This window comes from Ahaetulla prasina, chromosome 2 (genome assembly GCF_028640845.1).
Source record: "Ahaetulla prasina isolate Xishuangbanna chromosome 2, ASM2864084v1, whole genome shotgun sequence".
Classification (NCBI taxonomy): domain Eukaryota; kingdom Metazoa; phylum Chordata; class Lepidosauria; order Squamata; family Colubridae; genus Ahaetulla; species Ahaetulla prasina.
In genome coordinates, this window is record NC_080540.1 from 201,866,618 (window position 1) to 201,887,087 (window position 20,470).

Below are 20,470 nucleotides of genomic sequence, written 5' to 3' on the forward strand. Positions count from 1 at the left end.
GAAAAAGAAAGATAAAAAAGAGCTAATAGCGGAAGAAAGAAAAAAAGTTAAAAGAAAAAAGATACAAAGAAGTAATTTCTAAACTTCTTTACAGCAGTTTTAGATAAAATTACAAATGTACCTGTTTCTCTAAAGTTATGCTGTGACTCTTATTTTTATAAGCTGTCCTATGAAATCATTAAAACTACAAATCATAAGTTCATTTTTTTCAGTTTTATACAAATGTCCATCAGGGGTTTTCCACTCAGCAATAAACATACTGTATTTTTTCTGATCAAACAAAGGCAATTTGGTCAATGGGCTAAGTCAAATGTTGACAAATACCTTAACTGAGTATTTCCTAATTTAGGAAACTGGAAGGTTTCCTAATTTAGGAAACTGGATGGTTTCTTCCTCTATGAATTAAGATAAAAGATACCTGGAAATTTCCACTATTATATTAGTGATAGACTTCATGGCCATCCAGAAGTTCTTGAAATACTTTTCAAGCTTATGCTAGATCATGGGTGTCAAACTCGCTGTGTCACGTTGCTGTCACATGATGTTTCGTGATGTTTTTCCCATTCGCGGAGCTGGCGTGGCCGTGGCCTATACGCATAACGCATCCAGGTTGACACCCCTGCATCTAGATAATGGTGAAGGAAAGAATCTAAATCACATTCTCTTTCTCCATGCTATGGGCAATAGGTTTTATTTGAAATAGTTTCAAAGACATTTTGAGAAGGAACACTAAAATAATATGAGATACTAACTCTTAATAATTGTAACATTTAATTAAAAAAATAAAATATTCCATTCAATGAACACAGAGGTTGAATAATAAAGGACCAAAGAGCTTTCAGGAACTATAGTTGGATCTTAGTATTTTATGTTGTTATTCAATCTCAAATCTCAGATTATACCATATCTCATAAATACAGTTTAGTGCAGTACTGTAAATTCATTTTTCATTTATATAGTATAGTGCGATGAAAAAAGAAAACAAGATACTTGACAGCTTGCCTCTGTAATGCTTTTGAAGTCCTACTATTCATTCATTATTATTATTATTATTATTATTTTATTATTTTTTTTGAGTAACGACGAGTTTCTATTGAGAAATATTTAGTGCAAAAATTCTCACATTAAATGCCAATATTAAAAGATTTCAAACTTGTAGACATGCCAATAGCTTGATAGTGAAAGCAACCTTGTTAAGTGGAGCAGAGAATAATTCTGAAGAAAAAACCCACAAAACACAGCTAGGAAAATATTTCACGTTTATGATATAAGCCAACTATCCTCAAAAACCAGCATAAGGATTCCAAAGGATTATATGTTTCAAGGCTCTAGCATCAAATAGTTACATTTTAAAAAGCACATTTATTTATTTATTTATTTATTTGTTTGCTTATAAATTTATTTTGCTGTGAGGTTACTCTGGGTGGCTTACAACAACAAAACAGAAAAAAAGATAAAAATGTAACCATAACAATAGCAAAGGAATAAACAATAAAAATAAATGACGGAAGTACAATTAATATGATAAAGCATTAAGGAAAAAATAACTGGAAATGAACATAAACCAAAAAAGTATAAGGACAAACACATGATTGCATGCATAGAAAAGAGGTCAGTTTGTAAACACATCATTTAACCTTGAGGACGTGGAGTAACATGAAGTCTTTCATTACATCCACAGTGAATCAATTCATAAGCAGAGAACAAACGCATACCATCAAGCATTGTACAAGTTCTCAGGTCATGACCATTCATTCAGCAACCATTCACAGTTATAATGGTACTAAACAAGTAAAACTTACAACAGGTCCTTGGAGTTCAAATCCTTGCAGCATCCCTGTGTTCACATAGCACTACCAATAACACTTAGACTTATATACCGCTTCATTGTGCTTTACAGCTCTCTCTAAGGCTAAGCAGTTTACAGAGTCAGCATATTGCTCCCAACAATCTGGGTCCTTATTTTACCGACCTCGGAAGGATGGAATGCTGAGTCAATCATGAGCCTATAAGAATCGAATTGTTGGCAGTGGCAGAATTAGCTTACAATATTGCATACTAACCACTGCGCCACCACGGTTCTATGATTACAAGATTACAAGCTTGGCATTTTTTGCGATTTCTGATGTTCCATGCCAGCTTCCCATAAGTAAATGTTTTATTTGGATAAGTTTCCATTTGTTGATTCTACTGTATACTGCTAGATCTGCTGGCGGCAAATTTGTTTTGTCTCTTGCTCAGTTGAGGAAGCTGCCAGGAAGTTAGAAGCCAAAGTCATGCAAAGTCCTCACTTAATGACCCACATGGTCCCCCTTTAACAACAGTAACTGGGACTGCCAGAATTGCTTAATAACCTTGCCAAGTGACATAGTTGCTAAGTGATATAGTCATGTGATGTCACACTTTATAACTGCGCTGTTTAGCAAAAGAGTTCCCGGTCCCAATTGTCATCATATTCCAAAGACTATTTTAAGTTCTATCTTCCCATCATAACAGAATGATCTTCCTTGCCTCATTCATCACTCTTCATCCACTGATAAATGCCAAATGACTTGGTTATAATACAGCATCACAATAATATTAATTTATTTTCTGAAAGTTACATTAATAAAGTTATGGCTATTAAACCCAAATACTTATGGGATACTAAGGGATACTTATGATGTAGGCTTGTCGCATTATTGAGGCAATAATGGGACAACCCTATACCCTAAATATCCCCTCATCAAGTGATAGTTCCAGCAAACTTTGGTTATACTGACAGCCAACTCTTTCTAAATATTCTCTGAACATTTAGCATGCTAAACATACAGGTTTCTTTAAGAAGTTGCCAGTGCTGAATGAATTGCTTCTTTGAGTAACTTGATAGTAATTTGTTGACTCATAATTCGTTTGTTCAGCTAATCATGTTACTTTATACTGATTTGCTAGATTACACACATTAGACAGCAGCTGTTACGGTTAAAATTCAAGACACACATGGAATTATTTAGCAGGTTAATACATCCTCCAGGTCACTTAATGGCCACAGAATGAATAAGGACATTCATATTATCACTTTTACTGGCTATGACAAATGGCACTTCCCAAGAAACTGCTAACGCCATTATTTTCTCCCAAGTATCTTATGATTCCTCACTAATCATCTATGATCAATGAAGCTATTGAGGTGATGTGCATTCTAGCCACACTCACTGCTCCAGATGCCAGTCCATGAATAAAAAGAAAAGCTGAACATCCCTAAAGAAAGGAACAATTCAGTTTTAGCTGAGTCCTGAATTCTCCAGTTTGCAGAAGTTTCTTGATTTTCCATGTAAAGTGCAGGGAAAACTATGAGAGCGTATCGGCTGGGGATAAACAGGCTTCTTCTTCTTCTAAAACATTGTTCTTTGACCTGGACAGTGACATTATATACTTCAGTATCATCAAGCCAATTCTGACAAGGATGCGTAATACCAGAAAAGCAAATGGGACGATTATTTGCGTGAGATGAAAAATAGTCGTACTTAGCTCGCTCACCACGCAGGTCAGGCAGAAGACTGTAAGGCTCACGCAGGGGTAGAGAGAAAGCTTTGCAAACATGAAGGCGTGCTCTTTGCCACCGTACCGAGCAAAAGGATGCAATGTTTCGACTTCGTGAAAGAGGGCAGCAATCCATATGCTGAACTGGAAGATGCTCGCAAAAAAAATGGTAACGCAGCTAATCTGAATGGCTTCTATTTCGTTGTATGACTTCTCGGCAAACTCGCTGGTCAGCTGGTAAGCGAGAGGCAGTCCGCCAATAAAAGCCAAAGAAAGGGTATTAAGTAGGGTCATCAGTCGCGTGGCTTTTGTCACATGGAGAAAGAGCGAATGATGGACAAACCAGAGAAGACCAATGGTTACAAACGATCCGAAGTAGGCAAGGAAACTTGGACCAAATTCTCTCAGCGCTTCAGCAAGATGACCACTGTATTTCTCTTTAACCATGTTCTCATCAGGAACATTATCTTCACTGTTGAGTAAAGAAAACAAACATTTTAAAGTGATACTTCATGAATTTCCCTTCGGTTTACTGAATTTGTTTACAACCTCAGTAACTTCTTGAATACATTTCATTCTATGCCTAACCAAGAAGAAAATGTTAATGCATCAAGCTAGCTTCTTAAGTTCAGACTCCTTTTTTTTTTTTTTGGTAATTGTAATAGAGTTCTACTTTAGGAATAGTCATATCTGATTACCATGGTAACCATCAGCCGATCTGGGTATGTAATATTTACGGGACCGCCTACTGCTACCGAATACCTCTCACCGACCCGTGCGCTCTCACAGAGAGGGACTCCTCAGGGTGCCGTCAGCGAGACAGTGTCGTCTGGCGACGCCCAGAGGAAGGGCCTTCTCTGTGGGGGCTCCCGCCCTCTGGAACGAACTCCCCCCAGGACTTTGTCAACTTCCGGACCTCCGAACCTTTCGTCGCGAGCTTCCTGTTCCTCAGATAGCTGGCTGTGAATCCCTCCTTGTGAAGTGGGGCCATCGTAATCAGATGGGGCTGTTGATCACATACCTGGCTCCTTGCTGCGTGACTACAGCCCTACCTGAACTGCTAGAGGTGCTTGCTGGCGTGGCGGTGGAGATCCCCAGACTACTGGTCTTGGGGGATTTCAACCTGCCATCTGCCGGCTTGTCGTCGACGGTGGTTCAGGAGTTCCAGGCCTCCATGACGGCCTTGGACCTGATTCAAGTAACTGATGGCCCTACACACATTGGGGGAGGCGCGCTAGACTTGATTTTTATCTCTGGTCAGTGGGTAAATGATCTGGATTTAGGAGATTTAGTGAAAGAACCGGTGTCATGGTCAGATCATTTTATTTATTTATTTATTAATTTATTTATTTATTTATTAATTAAACTTTTATACCGCCCTTCTCCCGAAGGACTCAGGGCGGTGTACAGCCAAGATAAAAAGCAGTAAGTATACAAAGTTAAAAATCAATTTAAAATACCTATTCAATAGTGGCCGAATTAAAACCGTCAAATTGACCAACCTAAAATACCCCATATAAAATTACAGAAAATTTAAAAATTTAAAATTTAAAATTTAGAAATTTAAAAAATCTAAAAAATCAGTCCAGTCCCGCTTGGATGAATAAATAAGTTTTTAATTCCCGACGAAAGGTCCGAAGGTCAGATATTTGGCGCAAACCGGGGAAGGTCGTTCCAGAGTAGGAGCTCCAACAGAAGGCCCTTCCTGGGGCCGCCAGCCGGCATTGCTTGGCGGACGGCACCCTGAGAAGACCCTCTCTGTGAGAGCGTGCGGGTCGGTGGGAGGCATGTGGAAACAGCAGGCGGTCCCGTAAGTACCCGGGCCCTAAGCCATGGGCGCTTTGAAGGTGGTAACCAAAACCTTGAAGCGCACCGGAAGACCACAGGTAGCCAGTGCAGACTGCGCAGGAGAGGTGTTACCGGGAGCAACGCGGTGCTCCCTCAATCACCAGCGCAGCTGCATTCTGGACTAACTGCAGTCTCCGGTACACTTCAAAGGTAGCCCCATGTAGAGCATTGCAATAATCCAGTCGAGAAGTGGCGAGCATGAGTGACCGTGCATAAGGCATCCCGGTCAAGAAAGGCGCAACTGGCGGACCAGGCGAACCTGGTAAAAGCTCTCCTGGAGGCGGCCGTCAAGTGATCTTCAAGCGACAGCCGTTCATCCAGGAGAACGCCCAAGTTGCGCACTCTTTCCGTTGGGGCCAGTGACTCGCCCCAACAGTCAGCAGCGGTTGCAGCTGACTGTACCGGGATGCCGGCATCCACAGCCACTCCGTCTTGGATGGATTGAGTCTGAGTCTGTTTCTCCCCATCCAGACCCGTCGGCCTCCAAACAACGGGACAGCACTTGACAGCTTCGCTGGGGTGGCCTGGGGTGGAAAAGTACAGCTGAGTATCATCAGCGTACAGATGATAACTCACCCCAAAGCCACTGATGACCTCGCCCAGCGGCTTCATGTAGATGTTGAACAGGAGGCGAGAGAATCGACCCCTGCGGCACCCACAAGTGAGGCGCCTCGCGGCGATCTCTGCCCCCTGTCAACACCGACTGCGACCGGTCGGAGAGGTAGGAGGAGAACCACCGATAAACGGTGCCTCCACTCCCAACCCCTCCAACCGGCGCAGCAGGATACCATGGTCGATGGTATCAAAAGCCGATGAGAGATCCAACAGGACCAGGGCAGAGGAACAACCCCTATCCCTGGCCCTCCAGAGGTCATCCACCAACGCGACCAAAGCTGTCTCCGTGCTATAACCAGGCCGGAAGCCGGACTGGAGCAGGTCTAGATAGACAGCTTCCTCCAGGTACTGAGGGAACTGCCGTGCCACCACTCTCTACAACCTTCGCAACAAAGCGAAGGTTGGAACTGGGCGATAATTCCCCAAAATAGCTGGGTCCAGGGAAGGCTTCTTGAGGAGGGGTCTCACCACCGCCTCTTTCAAGGCAGCGGGAAAGACCCCCTCCATCAAAGAAGCATTTATAATACCCCGGAGCCAGCCTCGTGTCACCTCCTGAGTGGCCAGCACCAGCCAGGAGGCACGGGTCCAGTAAACATGTAGTGGCATGCAGCCTCCCAGCAACCTGTCCATGTCCTCGGAGCCACAGAATCAAACTCATCCCAAACCACATCAACAAGACGAGCCTCAGTCATCTCATCTGGATCATCGCAATCTTGGTCCAAGCTATCCCGAAGCTGAGCGATTTTATCGTATAGATAACCACTAAACTCCTCGGCACGTCCCTGTAAGGGGTCATCCCGTCCCCCCTGGTGAAGAAGGGAACGGGTCACCCGAAACAGGGCGGCGGGCGGTTATCTGCCGGCGCAATGAGGGAGGAGGCGTGGAACGCCTCGCCACCCTCAGTGCCACTAGGTAGGTCTTTAAAAAGACCTAACTAGTGTCCGATCAACCGGGCGGCTGGACCTCCAGGTGCTCTCTAGGCGTCTTCTCCGGCGTTTCATCTCTCTCAGCTCCTCAGAGAACCAAGGAGCTAATCGAGATCTGCGCCGGGTCAGAGGCCGCAAAGGCACGACACGGTCCAAAGCCCCAGCCGGGGCCCGTTCCCCGGCCCCGGCCAGTTCTTCAGTCGTGCCATGGGTGAGGTCCTCAGGGGAAGGCCCCAGCCCCGTCTGGAACCTCTCAGGGCCCATCAGGCGCCTGGGACGGAACCAACGCATTGGCCCCGTCTCCCTGCAGTGGTGAGTAGCGGTCTGAAAGTCTAGGCGGAGGAGAAAATGATCTGACCATGACACCGGTATTGTCACTAAATCTCTTACTACCAGATCATTAAACCACTGTCCAGAGATATAAATCAGATCCAGCGCAGATCCCCCCGTGTGAGTAGGGCCATCAGTTACTTGAATCAGGTCCAAGGCCGTCATGGAAGCCTGGAACTCCTGAACCACTGTTGATGACAAGCCAGCCGATGGCAGATTGAAATCGCCCATGACCAAAAGTCTGGGGATCTCAACAGCCACCCCGGCAAGCATCTCCAGTAGCTCAGGCAGGGCTGTAGTCACGTAGCAAGGAGCCAGGTACGCGATCAACAAACCCATCTGATTCTTATGGCCCCACTTCACAAGAAGGATTCACAGCCGGCTATCTGAGGAACAGTGGTCTCTCTCGGCTCTAGACCCTCTCTCATTACAACCGCCACCCTCCACCCCTACCCTGGGCCCTTGGCTGATGGAATGCTCGGAAACCTGGCGGGCACAGTTCAACTAGGGGCACCCCCCCTTCTGCACCCAGCCAGGTCTCCGTAATGCCCATAAAGTCCGTGGATTCCCCCTGGATAAGATCGCAAATCAGGGGGGCCTTGTTAACCACGGACCGGGCATTGCACAACATCAACCGGAGGCCCGGGCTCTGAGGATCCTGACCTTCCGGGGAACGGGGAAAGACTAGGGGGCCGGAGCACACGATCGCTTTTAAACAGCGAACACGTGCTCCCAACGAACGATACGGCCCCTTGCTTCCGCCATATCTGCCCCTCCCACTTACCGTACAGATGGAACCAACTTCCAATTCTGGAACGAACCCCTCACCCCCCTCCCTCGGACCAGATGAAAAAACGCCGTGAACTGGGACTGAGACTGAACCAACCCTCCCCGACGGGATCTCCCCCCCTCCCGTCACTTTCCTCCCCCCCTTTAAAAAACCCTTATTAAAAAACCTATGTACAAAACCCCATAAATTCTTCTTCCTCGCATGCCACCTCTCCGGGTCCCAAGACCCCTCGTTAAGGCCGGCCCTCGATAACCCAGATGGCCATTCCTGCGAGGCGGGGGAACCTCGCAGTTGAAGAAGTTCGGCAGCCGTATATTTCATGCATAAAGATCTAAATAACAGCGGGGAGAGGAAAAGTTCCCGGTCAGTAGATGGTATTGCGGACGATGGGTGAGACCGAACAGTCACAGACAACGGCCAAAAGGCCGGTAGGGCAACAGTTAGATGAAATAAAAGTTGGGCTGATGAATTCTGCCCATAATGTCACCCATCGACTAAGGTCAAAGTTCCACCTGCCAGAGCTGTTCGTATCCAAACCGGCGATAACACTGCCGCTCAAAAAGTGCGGCAAACCGTCCAGGCATCCGCAAAGATGGCAAATGCGGTCAATGATGGTGAATCGTTGGGTTGTTGGTATCCGTGCTGCTAAGCAGAGCTGCCAAAAAATCAGCGGCCCACACTCAGTCGCCGATGTCCTGACGACCGGCTGCAGCAACCCTCGGCCAAGCCAGGCCATTTCTAGCGCGCGCCAATCCGCGCCCTTCCAAAATGGCGGCCGTCGTTCATCATCATTAGTAGTGGCCTCCAATGGTATCAGGGCCTCCAATGGTATCTTCGCCTAGACTTTCAGACCGCCGCTCACCACCGCAGGGAGACGGAGCCAATGCGTTGGTTCCGTCCCAGGCGCCTGATGGACCCGGAGAGGTTCCTGACGGAGCTTGGGCCACTTCCTGAGGATCTTACCCACGGCACGACTGAAGAACTGGTTGCGGCCTGGGAACGGGCCGCGGCTGGGGCTTTGGACCGTGTCGCGCCTTTGCGGCCTCTGACCCGGCGTATATCTCAATTGGCTCCCTGGTTTTCCGAGGAGCTGAGAGAGATGAAACGCCGGAGAAGACGCCTGGAGAGTGTTTGGAGGTCTAGCCGTTCCGAGGCTGATCGGACACTAGTGAGGTCCTTTACTAGGACCTACCTAGTGGCAATGAGGAGGCGGCGTCTCTCGTTCCACCCTCATTGCATCGGCAGATAACCGCCCGGCCGCCCTGTTTCGGGTGACCCGTTCCCTCCTCCATCAAGAGGGACGGGATGACCCCTTACAGGGACGAGCTGAGGAGTTTAACGGTTATCTATACGATAAAATCGTTCAGCTTCGGGATAGTTTGGACCAAGATTGCGATGATCCAGCCGGGACGACAGAGACGCGTCTTGTTGAGGTTATTTGGGATGAGTTTGATTCTGTGGCTCCCGAGGACATGGACAGGTTGCTGGGGAGGTTACATGCAACTACATGTTTACTGGACCCGTGCCCTTCCTGGTTAGTGCTGGCTGCTCAGGAAGTGACACGAGGCTGGCTCCAGGGGATTATAAATGCTTCTTTGATGGAAGGGGTTTTCCCCGCCGCCTTGAAGGAGGCGGTGGTGAGACCTCTCCTCAAGAAGCCTTCCCTGGACCCAGCTATTTTGAGTAATTATCGTCCAGTCTCCAACCTTCGCTTTGTGGCGAAGGTTGTTGAGAGTGTGGTTGCATGGCAGCTCCCCCGGCACCTGGAGGAAACTGTCTATCTGGACCCGTTCCAGTCCGGCTTCCGACCCGGTTATAGCACGGAGACGGCTTTGGTCGCGTTGGTGGATGACCTCTGGAGGGCCAGGGACAGGTTGCTCCTCTGCCTTGGTCCTATTAGATCTCTCAGCGGCTTTCGATGCCATCGACCATGGTATCCTGCTGCGCGGTTGGAGGATTGGGAGTGGGGGCACCGTTTATCGGTGGTTCTCCTCCTATCTCTCTGACCGGTCGCAGACGGTGTTGACAGGGGGCAGAGGTGGTCCTCGAGGCGCCTCACTTGTGGGGTGCCTCAGGGTCGATTCTCTCGCCCACCCTGTTCAACATCTATATGAAGCCGCTGGGTGAGGTCATCAGTGGTTTCGGGTGAGTTATCATCTGTACGCTGATGATACTCAGCTGTACTTTTCCACCCCGGACCACCCCAGCAGGCGGTCAAGTGCTGTCCCGGTGCCTGGAAGCTGTACGGGTCTGGATGGGGAGAAACAGACTCAAGCTCAATCCTCCAAGACGGAGTGGCTGTGGATGCGGCATCCCGGTACAGTCAGCTGCATTCGCAGCTGACTGTTGAAAGCGGTTAGTGGCCCCAAAGGAGGCGGTTCGCAACTTGGGTGTCCTCCTGGACGGACGGCTGTCTTTTGATGAACACCTGGCGGCCGTCGCCAGGAGGGCCTTTTACCAGGTTCGCCTGGTTCGCCAGTTGCGCGTCCCTTCCTTGATCGGGATGCCTTATGCACGGTCACTCACGCTCTGGTTACATCTAGGCTGGATTATTGCAATGCTCTCTACATGGGGCTGCCCTTGAGGTGCACCCGGAGGCTGCAGCTAGTCCAGAATGCGGCTGCGCGAGTAGTAACGGGAGCCGCTCGTGGCTCCCACGTGACATCGCTGCTCCGTAGCTTGCACTGGCTTCCTGTGGTCTTTCGGGTGCGCTTCAAGATTTTGGTAACTATCTTTAAAGCGCTCCATGGCTTAGGACCCGGGTACTTACGAGACCGCCTGCTGTTACCTTTTGCCTCCCACCGACCCGTACGCTCGCACAGAGAGGGTCTCCTCAGGGTGCCGTCCGCCAAACAGTGTCGGCTGGCGGCCCCCAGGAGTAGGGCCTTCTCTGTGGGGGCAGTGGCGCTCTGGAATGAACTTCCCCCCGGTCTGCGTCAAGTGCCCGATCTTCGGACCTTCCGTCGTGAGCTCAAAACATATTTATTCATTAAAGCGGGACTGGCATAATTAGTGATGTATTTTAATTGGGTTTTTAATATTTTTTAACTTTTTAATTTAAATTTTAATAATCGGCCTTTAAAATTTGCTCTTTTTAATTGTTGTTTTAAACTGTATATATCTTTGTTTTTACTTTGGCTGTACACCGCCCTGAGTCCTTCGGGAGAAGGGCGGTATAAAAATTTAATAAAATAAATAAATAAATAAATAAAAACACACTTATTCATCTGCGCAGGACTGGATTAGTTTTTAAATTTGTGGGTTTTTTAATGGGTTTTTATCATTTATTCTAAATTTTTAATCTCGGCCAATTGAATAAGTCTTTTAATTGTATTTTAATAGTATTTATATTGTAATATTATTGTTTATTTTATCTGGCTGTGAACCGCCCTGAGTCCTTCGGGAGAAGGGCGGTATAAAAATTTAAATAATAAATAAATAAATATAGACCTATACAAACTCACCCATTCCTTTATGAGAGTATATGTTTGCTATGGGTGTATTACTTGGAACCCTGACAGTATATACAGGTAGTCCTTGGCTTACCATAGTTCACAGCATTCAAAAATACAACAGCACTGAAAAAAATGACTTATGACCGTTTTTCATACATATGGCTATTGCTGTAACCCCCACAGTCACATGATCAAAATTCAGACACTTGGCAACTGAATCATATTTATAACAGTTGCAGTGTCCTGGGGTAATGTGATCCCCTTTTGTGACCTTCTGACAAGCAATGGGGAAGCCAGTTAACAATCGTGTTACTAACTTAACATCTGCAATGATTCACTTAATAACTGTGGCAAGAAAAGTCGTAAAATGGGGCAAAATCAAAACTCAATTAACAAATGTTTCACTTAGCAACATAAATTGTGGGCTCAATTGTGGTCGTAACTCAAGGACTACCCGCATACTCCACATTCTGTTGCATTTCTAGCAGTAATATTTTGAAGATTATATTTAAGTGAGGAAGAACCACTGTTCACTTTTAAACTGTTCATTGTCCTGATTACATAACATGCATTTTTCCCCTATCAAGAACAAACAAGGATTATAAATTTATCATGAATATAGTAACCCTAAGCAATGATTTATGTCTTTTACAATTCTCAAGGGATTTAGAATGCAGTTTGTTAAGAAGGTCCACTTTAAAAAACCCGAAGAAACAAGGAGTGACTTGCCATAGGATGGTAACCCAAAACCAAACCATGTGTTGTGACTCGTCCTCCCTCCTCTCCTCAGCCGGGTCCCTCCCGTCTCCAACCGGGCCTGTTATCAGACTCCGAGTCTGATAATGAAGATGAACGGCCTGTCATGCCTCCAGCCCCTGGCCCTGGCCCCATGCCCAGAAAGGATTCCATGAGTGAACAAACAAGCCTGATAAACCTCACTCATACGGCATGTGTTCCTTTGGCTCAGCCGTCAGAGGAAGCCAGCCCGGTATTGGAATTGCTCGGGCCTACTCCTTCTGACCCCTTCCTTTCCCAAACAGCAGAAGACAATTCAAAGTGGGAGGATCCTCGCTTCCGGAGATCTGAGAGTTGACGCCACCAGAAGGAAGGGAGGGGCAGGTCTGGATAAATGCTGAGTCATGGAGCCACACCCCACAGCCTATGTAAAGGACCTGCTTGTGGCATTCCAACCTTGAGTCAAGCAAAGTCTTATCGAGCTTGCTGATACCGGACCCTATCGCTGAAGTCACAACTTGGACTCCTGCGTGCCCTGATAAACCTCGAAGGGACTTGGCAAGCTGCAGAGGCTTTGTTGCCAAGTTTGCCACGGACTTCCTTGACTCGTTCGTCGGAGTGGGGGGTGGGACACGACACCATGTGAGTGTGATGTATAAATGTTATCACAGTGCTTGTATGTGCACAGAGCTCAGTGAGAAACCACACCAATGGTTGAAATTCAGATAACCATGCAAACCCTGTACAATGAAGGAAACAAAGCAAGAAGCGGGGAAAATTGTCTCACAATTGTTTCTGTTTGTTGACACAGCACGGATTGCTTGGCATAGAATGTTAAGTTAATCGGGATAATCAGCACATATATTTTTCATTGGACTGAACAAATCCCACCCTTTTGGCCTTCTGGAAAGGTAATTAAAACTTGACTTTGCCGGTTGGCTTGGCGCCCTGAAGGGAAGCACTCACCACTGGGTGTAGTTGACAGGGTAATAAGACCTCATCCCTGTACTGTCCGTCTCTTGGTTCCTGTTTTCTTGCATAGTTTTAAAACATTTTAATTGGCATAGTTCTATAATTTTAACTGTAAGCCTGCTAGAGTCGACTTACTGAAGAGATAAGTGGCATACAAATTTAACAAATAAAATAAATAAAAGCCTGATCGAAAATGGTACTATGAAGATAACAAAGTTCAGGCATGTTTATGAGAGGTCAATCCATGATAATAAAAATAAAGGTAAAGGTTTCCCCTGTCCAGTCATGTCCAACTCTAGGGGCTGGTGCTCATCTCCATTTCTTAGCCGAGGGAGCCAGCATTGTCTGAAGACATTTCCGTGGTCATGTAACCAGCATGACTATAGACCGAGGTGCACAGAATGCTGTTTACCTTCCTAGATAAGTGGTACCTATTTATCTACTTGCATTGGCATGCTTTCAAACTGCTAGATGGGCAGGATCATGCTAAACTTGATGATCATGGATCATTCATGATGATAAATATAGTCAATTATAAATACTATTTTTCCCCTTAGCACTGCATCACACTTGAAAATACTGGGTGCAGTTTTATTCTACCGCTGAAGACTTACCATATGTCCAGAATTAACAGAGTTGCAACAATTGCATAAACTCCATCACTGAAGGTTTCCACTCGTTCCTTACTCAGGGGTTCCTTAAGATAAGAAGTAAAATACTCTACAGGGAGTTCCTCCTCTTGACCTGCCAACAAAAATTAGCACGCTTAATAAAAATGGTTTCTATGTTAAGGTGACCATTGGTTTGCTTCTTCATAAAGCCCTCAACCCCTTCCCCCGAAAGCAGTATCAATTTGGATTATCACCATTCTTATTCTATAGCTGCCTTGTTTATCCAAGCTTGTTGGGAGTATTGTGTTTGCATTATTTTTATACAGGTAGTCCTCGTTTAATGACCATTCATTCAGCAATGGTTTGAAGTTACGGCTGTTGCAGGCCCACTTTTGGTCATGTGATCAAAGTTTGGGTACTTGGCAGTCTGTCTGCATTTACAATCACAGTGTGTGCTTCAACTCCTCCCAACTGCCGCCATCTTTGCTCTTTTGGCTGTCCTGCACTCTTCTGCTGCCACCTAGTCTGCTGCCCCCAGCTGACTTTCGCCATTGTCTTCCTCCTACTGCTGAGGCTTCAGGGAAGACACACAAGAACCTTGTAAAGGGCCAGTTTGGTCTAACGGCTAAGCCACTATGCTAGAAAGCGGGAGTTTGCGAGTTCCAGTCCTGTCTTAACCATGAAAATCAGCCTGGGTGACTTTGGGCCAGTCATTCTCTCTCAGCCCAGCCCACCTCACAGGGTTGTTGTTGAGGGGAAAAATAGGAGGTGGGAGGAGTATTGGTATGCTTGCCACCTTGAGTTATTTATAAAAACAACAGAGGAGGAATAAACAAAAAAAGGCAATAGGTGCCTCAGCTGTGTATGCTTTGTCAGCAGTGGGAAGAAAATCAGCCATCAATAGATATATAGAAATAGACACCACTCAAAAGAGTCAACAAAAGGCTAAGAAGGAAACAAAAAGACCAGCATACATTCTTTTCCAATAGCCAACACCCAGATAAGCAGGAAGTAACATCAGGTGAACAATCAAGTAGAAACTACTATATGCTAATCAAGGAATTACCAAGGAAAAAACAACATCCCTTACAAAACTGACAGGGCTAGTTACTGTATATAACCCTATTCTCAGTGGCACTGACAATGTTTCCTAGTTGGGTAATGAAATGTCTGTTGCAAGCAAACAACTAAGCTCAGAAAGCATCAAGGACTCCACCAACATTTCACTTCAAAGTTGATGAGCTTGCGAAAAGGATCATTACTGAGAGGAACTGGAAACTATCCAGGGAAGTGACTGAACCAAAACATGAATGCTTAAAATAATAAGCTCTCCTTTTCTGTTCTTTTTTCTGTTTGAATTATTAATTTATTTGCTGCTTTTTTTTAATTAAAAAAGTTTTATTTTAACATTCATATCCAATAACATATTTAATGTACCATCATATACAATTAATCGGACCTGCCCGGTCACCACCCCCTTCCTTTAACTCTCTTCCCTTCTCTACCTTCTTCTACTTTCCACAACCATCCTCCCCCTCTCTTATCTACATCCTCTCCTCCTTCCTCCCTACTCCTTTCTTCTCCCTCTTCTATCCCTTCCTTTCCTCTTCCTCCTCTTCTCTTTCCTACCTCCTTCTCTCTTCTACTTCTTTCTTTCCCATCATTCTGAAGTGGTAGCCAGGCAGCTCCGATCTTACATTAATTATACGTCTTCGATCATCTTTGTACATTGACCATCAATCCATTTTCTACCCTCATCCCCCCTCCCCCTCCCTTCCCCTTCCTCCCCCAAATTTATTTGCTGCTTTTTATTGTGAGTCTTTACTCATTTTACATGATGATGATGATCGGGGTGGTATTCAGCAGGTTCTGACCAGTTCTGGAGAACTGGTAGTGGAAATTTTGAGTAGTTTGGAGAACTGGTAAATACCACCTCTGACTGGCCCTGCCCCCATCTATTCTCTGCCTCCAGAGTCCCAGCTGAAATGGGTATTTTGCAGTAACCTTCCCCTGGAGTGGAGAAGTAATGGAGATTTTACAGTATTCTTCCCCTGCCACGCCCACCAAGCCACGTCCACCAAGCCATACCCACAAAACCGGTAGTAAAAAAAAATTGAATCCCACCACTGATGATGATATTGTTGGTATATGTCATCTAGTTCTTAAATTTCCCTGGGGGATATAAAAAGCTTTATAAAACAACACTCACCAAGAATTCTGCTTCTAAACCATTTGGTTAGATGGCTGAGAAGTGGGAAAAAAACAATGAGCCCAAGAAACATGTACGACTGCAAGGAAACAGAGACACGTTTACTGAACATTTTTGCATTGATAGGATGGTAATAAGTAGAAAAGGATGCATTTCCATTTGCCCTACATATCATGTACATAATTAAAATAAAAGACTCTGAATGATTCTTTGGAATCATTTAGCAAGAATGGGTTTTGGAGGAAAAACAGCACTAAGTCCAAATTCACACTTGTCAGTTAACGCTTTATCACAATGAAAAAGAATGGTAATTCAGAGTCATGTATCTCCACAATTCCTTGTAAAGGACTCGGAACAGAGCACTGCAGTGCTTATGGACCTCTTAAGCATATATGTCCCTGAGAAATACATCTTTTAGGCCAAGGTTGGAGACCCTTGTTTTAGGCAGTCTGTATAAAGCAAAAATTCTTTCCGATAAAATAATAAGGTGCCTTTTTCTTGTAATTAATTCATTAAGAATCCTGGGTACTACCGTGTTTCCCCAAAAATAAGACCGTGTCTTATATTTTTTTGAACTCCAAAATAAGCGCTTGGCCTTATTTTTGGGGAGGTCTTATTATTTTGGGGCACATGGAGCAAGATGGGGCTCCTCTTGCCGTCTTACCTGATTTTCAGCTCTGCAGTTAAGTATTTTCAGGGAGGGCTTATTTTTTGGGGGGAGGCTTATTTTAGCGCATGTGCTCAAAAGTCCGATTGGGCTTATTATCAGGGGATGTCTTATTTTCACGGAAACAGGGTAATAGCAAGGATGATCTTCAAAAGTTTTATAGAGCCAGAACAGAATTACTCTCACATGTAGGAAAGCATCAACAAGTTTGGAACAGTAGAAAAATCCTAAAGTGTAGACCAGGGCTGAGGAACTATCGTCCTTTCATGACTTGTGGACTTTAACTCCCAGAATTCCTGAGCCGACTCAGGAATTCTGGGATTTGAAGTCCACAAGTCATAAAGGGGCCATGATTCCTTACCTCTGGTATAGTCTCTCAACATAAAACAAAAGCATCTTATGTATATAATAACTAAATTTAAGGCCTACCACAACATAAGGGTACATTGTCCTAATTCAATGAACATACCAATGGAAAGAAGAAAAATGAGAAAATGGCAGCCAAAAAGCTCAGCGTTGGTCCTCTCAGGATAATCTTTAAGATATGGTATTTATAAAATGCCTTATTTTCAGATTCCTGTATCTGATGATTCAGTAGATATGAATGTCTGAAGCCGTACAATACAATCATCGCCTGCAAAACAAGAAAATATTGCTGCACCATCAGAGGGCAAATAATTATTTAGATGTAAATTCAAATAATCATAGTTTGGGCACTGGGAAGATTTGCCTTGAGTAAGGGGTATGTTGCACCTGGGATCCAAAGATGAAAAGGTGTTTCAGAGCAGGTGTAGACATATATACCATACTTTTTCGGGTCTCCTTAAAGAAGCCATATACTTTTCTGGGCTTACAGAGCAGTTGTGTCCCCACCCATGTCAAAACACCTTATTGTACATTCTTAAGTTAACCTTAGGGAGCGTGATGACTCAGAGGTTAAAGATGCTGAGGTTGTCAGCTGACAAACTGACAGCCCAGGTTAGAGACCCGAGCCCTACAGAACAGGGTGAGCTGCTGTCAGTTGTTCCGGCTCCTTCCCACCTAGCAGTTTGAAAGCATGCAAATCAGAGGTGGGATTCACTTACCTCGCATTGCACGCCACCTTCCGCGCATGCGCACAGCTTCCAAAATGTGGCTAATTATGATGGCATTACTTCGAGTGGGTGGGGCCTACCGCAGTCGGTGCTACCGGTTCGACCGAACTGGACAAAACCGGCTGAATCCCACCACTGATGCAAATCAAGTAGATAAATAGGTACCACTTCAGTGGGAAGGTAACATGATTCTGTGCTTGGCATATATCGTATTTTTCCATGTATAAGATGCTACTTTTTCTTTAAAATATTTACTTGAAAATTGAGGTGCATCTTATACATAGGAGGCCAAGGAGAAGGCCGCACATGCCGGATGAGCCTCTATCTTATATGCAGCTCTATCATTCCTTTCTATTGTAGTTGTTTCCTGTATCACATTGCCAGTCTAGGTTTCATCTCTATTGTTCCTGTGATGCATTTCCTGTTCTTGTTGTATTATTCACTCTAATAAGATGGTTTCTCAACAGTGATGGCTTATAGTGTGCTTACTACAAGAAACTACATGAAACATGGGGGCGTCTTATACATGGAAAAATACGGTAGTCATAAAACCAGCATACATTTGCAATAGTTGCTGTGTCCCAGGGACATGTGACCACCATTTGCAACTTTCCCAGCTGGCTTCCGACAAACAAAATCAATGGGGAAAGCTGGATTCTTAATAACAACTGCAGTGATTCGCTTAACAACCATGGCAAAAAAGTTGCAAAACTGGGTGCGACTCACTTAATTGCCTAGCTTAGCAATGGAAATTAGACTAGCTGTATATTCTCTCACACAGAAAAATAGTGTTGATCCTGTAATTAATAAACATCTCATTTTTAACTATGGTTTATTTAGCTATATAGGCCAGGTAGTCTTCAACTTATGACCACGATTGAGCCCAAAATTTATGTTGCTGAGAGATTAAGAGAGTTTTCCCTCATTTTAAATGACTTTTCTCACCATGTTTGTTAATCAAATCACTGCCGTTCTTAAATTATTAACACGGTTGTTCAAGTGAATCTGATTTCCCCATTGACTTTGCTTGTCAGAAGGTCTCAAAAGGTGCTCAGGTGACCCCGGGACACTGCAACCGTCCTAAATGTCAGTTGTCATACATCCAAATGTAAATCACATGACCATGGGGATGCTGTAACAATCATAAGTGTGAAAAATAGTCATTAAGACAATTTTCAATGCCATTGTAACTTTGAACGGTCACTTAATAGCAATGAACGGTCACTTAATAGCAATAGCATTTAGACTTATATACTGTACCGTTTCACAGTGCTTTACAGCACTCTGTTGTAAGTCAAGGACTATCTGTAGTGAAATATAAAAACAACTATACCTGGATGACACCAATTATAACAGCACAGCTACTAAACATAAAAAGTCCAAATGGTTCTTCAGGAAAAGACGCCATTAAGGAAAACTGCAAAACAAGAAATTAGATTCTTTCTGTATTTCAGAACAGGTTAAAGCAAATCGTTAATCTGAGGTCCTGGGACCAAATTTGTCTCCCTGGATCCCTTCTGTGACTCTCTATGCCTTGCCTTTTGCAAATTAATCTGCAGAAAAATGGTGGCAGGAGTTGCTGTTGTTACATACTGTATACTCCATGTTTGGCTTACTGTCACTCACACAGTTGGCTGGAATACACTAAGACCTGGTCAATTTCAAGAAACAACAAAACTTTTGCTAGTAATAATGTATATTTGCTCTTTCTCACACTCACACTTACCCAGATCCTTCACAACTACCGGTAGCAATAGCACTTAGTCTTATATACGGCTTCACAGTGCTTTACAGCCCTGTCTAAGTGGTTTACAGAGTCAGCCTATTGCCCCCCACAATCTGGGCCCTCTTTTTACCGACCTTGGGAGGCTGGAAGGCTGAGTCAATCTGAGCCAATTAGGATTGAACTCCTGGCAGAGAACAGAGTTAGCCTCCAATTCTGCATCCTAACCACTGTGCCACCATGGCTCTTATAACTAGGCTCTTAGAACTAAAATAACTAGGCTGTTAGGCACTAGCTAGAGGGATAGAAACTGCCAAATCTGGATCCAAGAATGACTCTAAGGGCAGGTTTCAGGATCACGTTGATCCCCAAAGTCCTTGATTTGTTGATTCACAATACTGTCAGCTAGTCTTGCCTTGTTGATTTTCAAGTTTGGTAGCTGTTGATGGGACTTGGGTTTCCCATTGTCTGTTTTGACCCAACTTCCTTTGTCCAATTCAGGTTACATTTTTTCCCCTTTGTTTTCTTAGCAATTTGGTTGTTTCTTTTCTTTAATTACCTCCCCTAAGGGATCTTTAGATAAGATTCCTGGCTGTTTTACTTGCTTATTTTATCTTTAGGGATGGCAGCTTCGGCCTAATATCACACTGTCATTTTGAGACAGGAAATATGTACAAATTGTAGCATGAGCTCTATACTTTTTAAACATCAAAGAAATATATATATCCAAATGCCATCCCAAACATAGGAAGTACCAAAAAATAATAATAATAACACTGTCCATGCTTCAGATCCACCCATTTTACTTCGCCTGTACTAGCTTTCACCTTATGTAATATTCTCCACCAAGAAATATGTGAAATCCCATCTTGTTGCAATTCTGGAAACAGCTTAAAAAGCTCTTCTGTTACAATTTGCTTTTGATTCTAGGTGTGCCTCATTCCAATTTTAATTTAGGTTTTATCTTTGCTTT

General features: G+C 44.6%; 1 protein-coding gene across 2 annotated transcripts in view; it reads right to left on the minus strand.

Annotated features, from left to right (window-relative positions):
• Positions 1-23: 23 nt before the first annotated feature.
• Positions 24-20,470, minus strand: part of TMEM175 (transmembrane protein 175) — a 29,490-nt gene continuing 9,043 nt past the window's right edge. Inside the window, exons 6-11 of one of the 2 annotated variants that reach the window (XM_058169819.1) lie at positions 19,108-19,191; positions 17,150-17,314; positions 16,014-16,092; positions 13,808-13,937; positions 3,507-3,994; positions 24-625 (exon numbers count right to left, since the gene is read on the minus strand). In XM_058169819.1, the coding sequence (XP_058025802.1) occupies positions 510-625; positions 3,507-3,994; positions 13,808-13,937; positions 16,014-16,092; positions 17,150-17,314; positions 19,108-19,191 (1,062 nt within the window). In that variant the 3' untranslated portion in view covers positions 24-509. Of the gene's footprint in view, positions 626-684; positions 3,995-13,807; positions 13,938-16,013; positions 16,093-17,149; positions 17,315-19,107; positions 19,192-20,470 lie in introns of those variants that run through there. The other variant, XM_058169818.1, reaches the window with a different exon arrangement.